This window comes from Labeo rohita, unplaced genomic scaffold (genome assembly GCF_022985175.1).
Source record: "Labeo rohita strain BAU-BD-2019 unplaced genomic scaffold, IGBB_LRoh.1.0 scaffold_800, whole genome shotgun sequence".
NCBI classification, from domain to species: domain Eukaryota; kingdom Metazoa; phylum Chordata; class Actinopteri; order Cypriniformes; family Cyprinidae; genus Labeo; species Labeo rohita.
In genome coordinates, this window is record NW_026129745.1 from 30,235 (window position 1) to 37,656 (window position 7,422).

General features: G+C 33.6%; 1 protein-coding gene and 1 pseudogene across 1 annotated transcript; one reads left to right on the top strand and one right to left on the bottom strand.

Moving 5' to 3' along the window:
- Positions 1-6: 6 nt before the first annotated feature.
- Positions 7-1,011, top strand: LOC127162015 (E3 ubiquitin-protein ligase TRIM39). The gene is made up of 2 exons (XM_051104790.1): positions 7-39; positions 467-1,011. The coding sequence occupies exons 1-2, from the start codon at positions 18-20 to the stop codon at positions 1,009-1,011; spliced, it is 567 nt and encodes a 188-aa protein (XP_050960747.1). The 5' UTR covers positions 7-17.
- Positions 1,012-1,303: 292 nt separating this feature from the next.
- Positions 1,304-7,252, bottom strand: LOC127162016 (cyclic nucleotide-gated olfactory channel-like; annotated as a pseudogene).
- Between the last annotated feature and the right edge of the window lie 170 nt (positions 7,253-7,422).

Consider the following 7,422-nt stretch of genomic DNA (forward strand, 5'->3'; position numbering starts at 1 on the left):
TCAGAGTCTGGAAGAAGATGCAGGAAACTGTCCAACACAGTGAGTCTCCAGCAGATCTGACACCAGCAGACACAAAAGATTAAATAGTTCAGATATAAACAAAGAGAGACAGATTAACATTTGATAGAAATACATTTAATAATCACTATGAAGTTGAGATGAATGTGAACTTTATTTCATAAGATCATACAGCCAGGGATGAGCAGTATTTCAAATACATGTATTCGAAATACAAAATACTGTTTTGTATTTAAATACATTTAATCTAAGTATTTTTGTATTTTCAAAATACATAAAATACTTTTTGCGAACCAACATCTTTATTAGACTGCTGATTTCCTGTATCAACAAATGTACAAAAATACTAAATACAAACATACTAAGATTAAATGTATTAAATACTGCTCATCCCTGCACACAGCAAACTAACAAAACACAAACAAATCTGATTTTATTCTCTTTGCAGCTTCACTGACTCTAGATCCAAACACAGCAGCTTGTTGGCTCACACTCTCTACTGATCTGACCAGTGTGTCGTACGGTGATGTATATCAAAATGTTCCTAATAATCCAGAGAGGTTTGACTATTATCCATGTGTTCTGGGTTCTGAGGGCTTTAACTCAGGAACACACTGCTGGGATGTGGAGGTTGGAGACAATACATACTGGACTATTGGAATAACCACAGCATCAAACCAAAGGAAGGGAGAGGTTTTCTTTAAGTCTAATGTCTGGCGTGTGCGGTACATGGACAGTGAATACTGCTCACAATCTCCAGATCAACCCTTGACTCGCTTGACTGTTAAAGAGAAGCTGCAGCGTGTGAGAGTTCATCTGGACTATGACAGAGGAAAGGTGTCGTTCTCTGATCCTCTAACTAACATCTGTCTGTGTACATTCACAACAGCCTTCACAGAAACTGTCTTTCCATTCTTATATAATCTCTGCACAACTTCCCCTCTGAGGATCTTACCAGTTAAACTGATTGTAACAGCAGAAAATCACAGTTAAATCTGATTCTGCTTTTAGATGAATTTACTTAAGGTACAAGAATTTACTGTTTCTTGTTTTACAAATGATGGTCTAATAGCAACACTGCAATCAAAGGAAAATGGGTCTCATTTATCAATCACACTTGAATTATATACAAGTAAAAGCAGTATAGTACAGTATAGTATAAGTCATTTAAAAATATAATAAAATTCAATAACTAACTATACTACGGTGACCGGGAGGGGACACCTTCGGTTCACTTAAGATGCTATGATGAGGGAACGACATCCATTTCTCGTGGCCACGAGTTTCATGCGTAAACAAACCTGCGTGACCATAGTATCCCGGGATTATCAGAGATGGATTTATTACCCTTTTTATTTTGAGTTAAGAAATTATTATATACATTATTATAGAAATTAATACAATATTAAATGATAATATTATGCGACGCTGTCTACGCCAATGTTGTCTGTTCCCGATGTAGACAGCATTCAAAAGAAGTTGATCATTAATAAATATTACATAAAGTAAATCAAATAGTCCTACAAACATTTCATGCATCCCACAGTTTTGTAAGTCCATTAACTGATCCTCTTTTTTTCTGTAATATTTGTATCATTCCTTTGTATTCGTTTTTTTTTTTTTACTGAGGCCAAGCCACTAGGAGGCGATGTTGTACCTGCGGTGATAGGCAGGATTCCCTTTAAATGCCTACTTCCGACTAGTAGAAGAGCGCCTTTCAATTGTTTGGTATGCAGATGGTTGTTTGTCGCTGGGAGAACGATTTTTGGTAGGTTTTTTTTTCTTGTGGCATGTTATCCCACATGTTTGAATGTAGTGTTAAAGTGCAATTGCTTTTCAGTTGTTTTTTAGACGTGTGCCTTAGACGTTTCCGTACTCTAAACTGAAGGACTTGTGGATACTGAATGAATTCCACTACATAGTGCACTTAATAGGAGATACCTTGAGTTTCTTATACTCGTTATTTTGGGCTGGATGAGGGTAAATGCTTAACGAGCTGCACAATATATTGCACGTGAGGGTTGACGATCTATGGTACGTCATTTTGTTGTGAAAAATCAAGTGTATCTTTGTTCGCACTAATTTGCTACCCTTTTATATAAGTGTTAAGAGCCTTTCCTTCTTTTAGGAAGTGTGTGGGGATTATAGCCCTTCAACGGTGTATATGTGCGATCAGCTAAACGTTGTAAAGAGTTTCTCAGTCCAGCTCAACTGATCATTGTATTTCCCACCTTTTTTTTTTTTTATGTATTTATTTATTTTTTTTTTATTTTGTTTTGTGAGGTATTCTTTGGTTTTGTGAATTATTATATTTTGAGTGTTGCCCATGACTTGTGTGTGTGTTTTTTTTTTTTTTTTTTTTTTTTTGTATTTTTATTTGACAATTCTGTTGTGCTCTTGCGAAGCTTTGACCTATAGTCTTGCTCAGTGTGAGTACAAAAGAGGGGTATATTCACTTCCATATGCACAAGTGTGGGGTGTCAAGAATGTCTACATTTTCTCTTTTACGTATGAGTCAGTGTGCTGTGTAAGAAGATTGTAATTTCTTTTGGGTTTATTGTATTTTTTTTTTTTTTTCTTTTCTTTTTGCTATTGTGGTGTTTGGTATGATTTTTGGAAGTGTTGTCACCCTCTAAACTTGTGTATTTCCAGCTCATATGAGCATCGCTTGTCAGCTTGTGAGCAAACTCAGATACAAACTATTGTATTTAATAAAGTGAATTTATTATTGTAATTAAAAAGTGAATTGTGATTTATAGTAATTCTGCCTGGAGTACATACATTTAATTAGATAGCCGTGCGGGACCCCCTTATTTGTGACCTTGGGATCTCCTACCCAGAGAAAATTGGAGTGGTGCAGTCAAAGATAGTCCCAACAAAGATAAAAATATTTAATCGCCCCATCATATTACCTTAATTTCTATTTCTTTACTTAAAGTTTTGAATGTAAATGATACAGTAAAAAATTGAATATGCTATATGACTGGGATTTTTACTGGAATGCAGTTTAAAGGTTGAATTTGACATATATTCTATTTTATTTCGTCTAATTAATAGACTAGCCTATATATTGATGTGGTTTCATTTGTAAATCATTTATCGTCACACACGGGCATAAATACAATCAAAACTTCTGTCAAAACTTTATTGGCATAATTGTCGTTTTTACAGTGTTTGCAAAATATAGCAAATACTAGCATATAGGGCAGAACGTTAGGCAAAGCGATACAAAATAAATATAAAAATATAGTCACTTATTTATTATTATTATTATTATTATTATTATTATTATTATTATTATTATGGTTAGGCTATTATTATTTTAATAACTGATTAGGGCTAATTTTATTAATGCTTGACAATTATGCCAATAAAGTGTTGACTTTGATTGTATTTATGCAGTGTGTGACGATAAATGAGTGTGTTTTCATTTACAAATTAAACTATGTGAATGATTCATTCCTCAGTAAAACACTAGTCTAATAATTAGACGAAACAAAATAAAATATAATTCAACCTTTAAACTGCATTCCAGTAAAAATCCCAGTCATATAACATATGTCCAACATAAACAAAAATAAAATAATAATAATAATAATAATAATAATAATAATACTGAAAAAACAATCAGTTAATAGAAGGTTGGATAAAAATATCTTGTAGGCCTATTTTATTTGATGTACTTTGGGTAATATTTATTAATGATAAACTTCTTTCGAATGCATCGCGCACAGACAGCATTCACATAGACAGCATCCCCTGTTGTTAATATAATCATTTAATAATGTATTCATTTCTATAATAATGAATATAATACTTTAACTCAAAATAAAATGGTAATAAATCTCTGATAATCCCGGGTTACTATGGTCACGCAGGTTCCCCCCCCCTAATTTCGATTTTGTTACTTAACGTTCTATATGTAAATGGAATAAATACAATGATAAAGTCAAAACTTTATTGGCATAATTGTCAGGCGTTAACAAAATATAGCCTTAACCAGTTATTAAAATAATAATAGCCTAATAATAATAATAGGCTAATAATAAATTATAAGTGACTTAGGGCTATATTTTATATTTATTTTGTATGGCTTTGCCTTTTGACTGCTAGGAAATTTCACTTTTTTTTTTTTACTTTATACGTCTTGGCCACAATCCTGTGTAAATTTATTTTTATAGAAATAAAAGGAAACTTAATTAGCTATGAGAAAAAAAGTTACCAAAGGAACAGAAAATGTGTTCATCTGTAGAGTTGCTTTATTATCTCCTTTTTTATTTTATTTTTTTTTCCACTATTAATGTGCCTGACAGTAGACAGTGAAATGAGAAATCACACCAGTCACAGCACTGAACTCTGAAAACAAAGTCAATTTTGGCTTCTCACACTACTTTGTTAGTGATTTATAAAACTAGTTATTACTTATGATTTTCTCTATTGCTCTGGATCAAAAGTAAATTAATTAGGAACTTGATATATGGTATGAACTTGATATATGGCATAGTCTAACAGTGTATCTTTGTTATCAAACTCATGATTTAACACATTTTATTGATAAATTCAGTGCTAAATATGAGTATTCATCAGGGGTAGCCAATCTTTCTGTAGAGTTCAGTTAAACCCTGCTCCAGCACACCTGCCTGTAATGTTACAGGTTAGATGTGTTTATTAACAGAGTTAAACTGCACTAGATCTCCAGGAGCAGATTTGGCTACAGAACTTCAGGCAAAGGCACTCTCTGTGTGTTGCAAACTCCCTCTGATGGACAGACTCATGTAGTGCACTCAAAAATAAAGACTCTTTATTGGCATTAATGCGTCCATGAAAAACCTTTAAATGGATAGTGCCCCCCCAAAAAAAAAATAAAATTAATAAAAAAATTAATAAAATAATAATAATAATAATAATAATTAATAATAATAATAATAATAATAATAAAGTCATTACTTACTCACCCTCAATTTGTTCCTAACCTGTATGAAAGTTTCCCCTGAACACAAAATTAGATTTTTGAAGAATGTTGGAAACCAAACAATTGCTTGCTTTGATAAAACACAAAGATCAAGTTTTAAAGTTTACAGATTCAGGTATCAATTACAAACCTAATGTTCATCTTTTGTCCTTCATTTTGATTACACAAACTAAGAAAAAGCTGCCTGCACTCTGAAATAAGTCCATAAAAACAGGACCCAATGTACTAACATGTTAAGATGAAGGACTTTTCTATACAGATTTTTTCTTGAGGTTTTACCTTTGTTCTGAATTGTGCTGTGTTTTAGAGAGAAAGGAAAATGTCTTTAAATTTAACAAATAATGTCCTGGCAGAAAATGACCAGTCGTCTACCTTTTCAGGCTGAGTGACCATCATTTCAATGAATAAAAAGAGCAATACATTGGTGGACTCACCAGACTTGTCTGTTTTTACACAAAGGCTGATGCTTCCAAATCAGTACAGAGACTTAGTAATTAGACTGTAGTAATTATTAAAGAAAAAAGATTGATCACACGTTTTATTAGCGACAAAAGACCTGTAACAACCAACAGACACTACTGCAGTACTTCTATCCCACAAACATAATAATAAGTTAATTCAGTGAATGATTGGTCAAACTGAACCATTAAAGGAGACCTATTATGCCCCTAAATACCCCACAGATCATTTATTATATCATTTTGAAAATGCACCCTTTTTTCCAGAATAGGACTGTGCCTTTACAGCTAATATCTCAGATACTTTGCTAAAAACATCTTTTTTCTTCCATGTTGCAGCCAACAACAGAACAGTTAGCATGCTTTGTTTGAATTTTTGCCATGGTGTTAAAACTTCTACACCGTTGTCACTTGTGAAAACAAAATGACGGTGAAGAAGGTGGAAACATGCAGTTTAAGGGTGCTAATATTATAATAAGATCCTTTTACCGCATCACGAGGGGGAGCAAAATGTTTATTTATTTTTTTACATGCTTGCAGATAAAGGATTACCAAAACAAAATTACTGGGTTGTCCTTTTTCACATTTTCTGCGTTAGTAGATAAACTCGGGACCCGATTGTAGCACTTAAACATGGAAAAAGATTTGTCACCTTTGAAAGAAGCTGCTCAAATCATTCATTTGTGAATCAGACTACACTTGGCATTATGTGTTTGTTTTTGTGAGAACAATATGTACGCAGTGCTTTTATCATCAAATTTAGACCGCAAAATGATATTCAAAAATTAATCAATATGATTTTTTATGTGGTGCTAGAGATTTAGCCATCCATCTTACATTGAATGATTTGTGATAGCAACTAAACTGTACTACCCATCTCTAATATATATAAACATAAGTAAACTGAATGACAGGACTAGTCATGTGATCTTAACATGGCAGTACTAAAGAATAATGATTGGTACCTCTTCATAAATGTAGAATAAAACATTTGTAGAAGTCTAGAAGTTTTTGTTTGTTTGTCTGTTTTTTGAAGACTGATATGTGTGGAGTCTCATCTGTGTTTACACAAATTAATGGTATATCACAAATAGTGTTCATTTTTTATGTGTGCATCCTTTTCTAATTAGCAAAGCATTACAGAAAAAGTACATCTTTAAGTGGGATGGAGAAAACCTTATTATTATATGTTTTGTAAGACAATCAGTTGAGGTCAGTTCCATGACATTTACTGTCCACAATTCCACATGCATGTGAACAATTTTGTAGGTTTTGTCTTGTCCTGTCATTGTTGTAAAGTGTTCATATATTATTGCTATTGAATGGTCATCAAGGCTACTGTATAAGGTTCTGTCTTTTATGAGGATGATAATCTCACCAAAGCTGCCGGCCATCAAGTGTGTATACTGAGTCACCCCATCATCGGCCAAAACAGCAAGATGATCCTCTTTAATAATGTACATCTCTTTTCCTATGTCTCCCTTTTGGCAGATGTAGTCTCCGGGACTGAAGACCTGTGGCCGCAGCTTGAGCACCAGTTCAGTCAAAAGCTCAGCTTCACAGTCCTGGAAGATACGGACCTTCTTCAGTTTATCCAGATGTACATTAATAGCAATCTCAGCTCGCAGTTTATTGGGCAGATTCTTTAAGACATCCTGCTCATCAACTGCTTTCTTGTTGGTCCACAAGTAGTCAAACCATTTGATGACTCTAACTTCCAGCTCTTTGCTGACCTTTCTGAACTGCATGTAGTGTTTGATGGTATGATGTGAGCCTGAACTGTGGCATTCATGTTTGAGATCATGGCTGGATATCAATGGTAGTGTAAAACAACACCCTTTTTACCTTGTCAAAATGAGCTCTGCAAAAATCAACCTATTCTAATGAATTGCTCCTTTAAATGTTAATGAGCCCTGCTCGCCCCACCCCTCTCTTCTCTCTATGGAGTGACCAGTTGTGCACTGAGTGATTGTT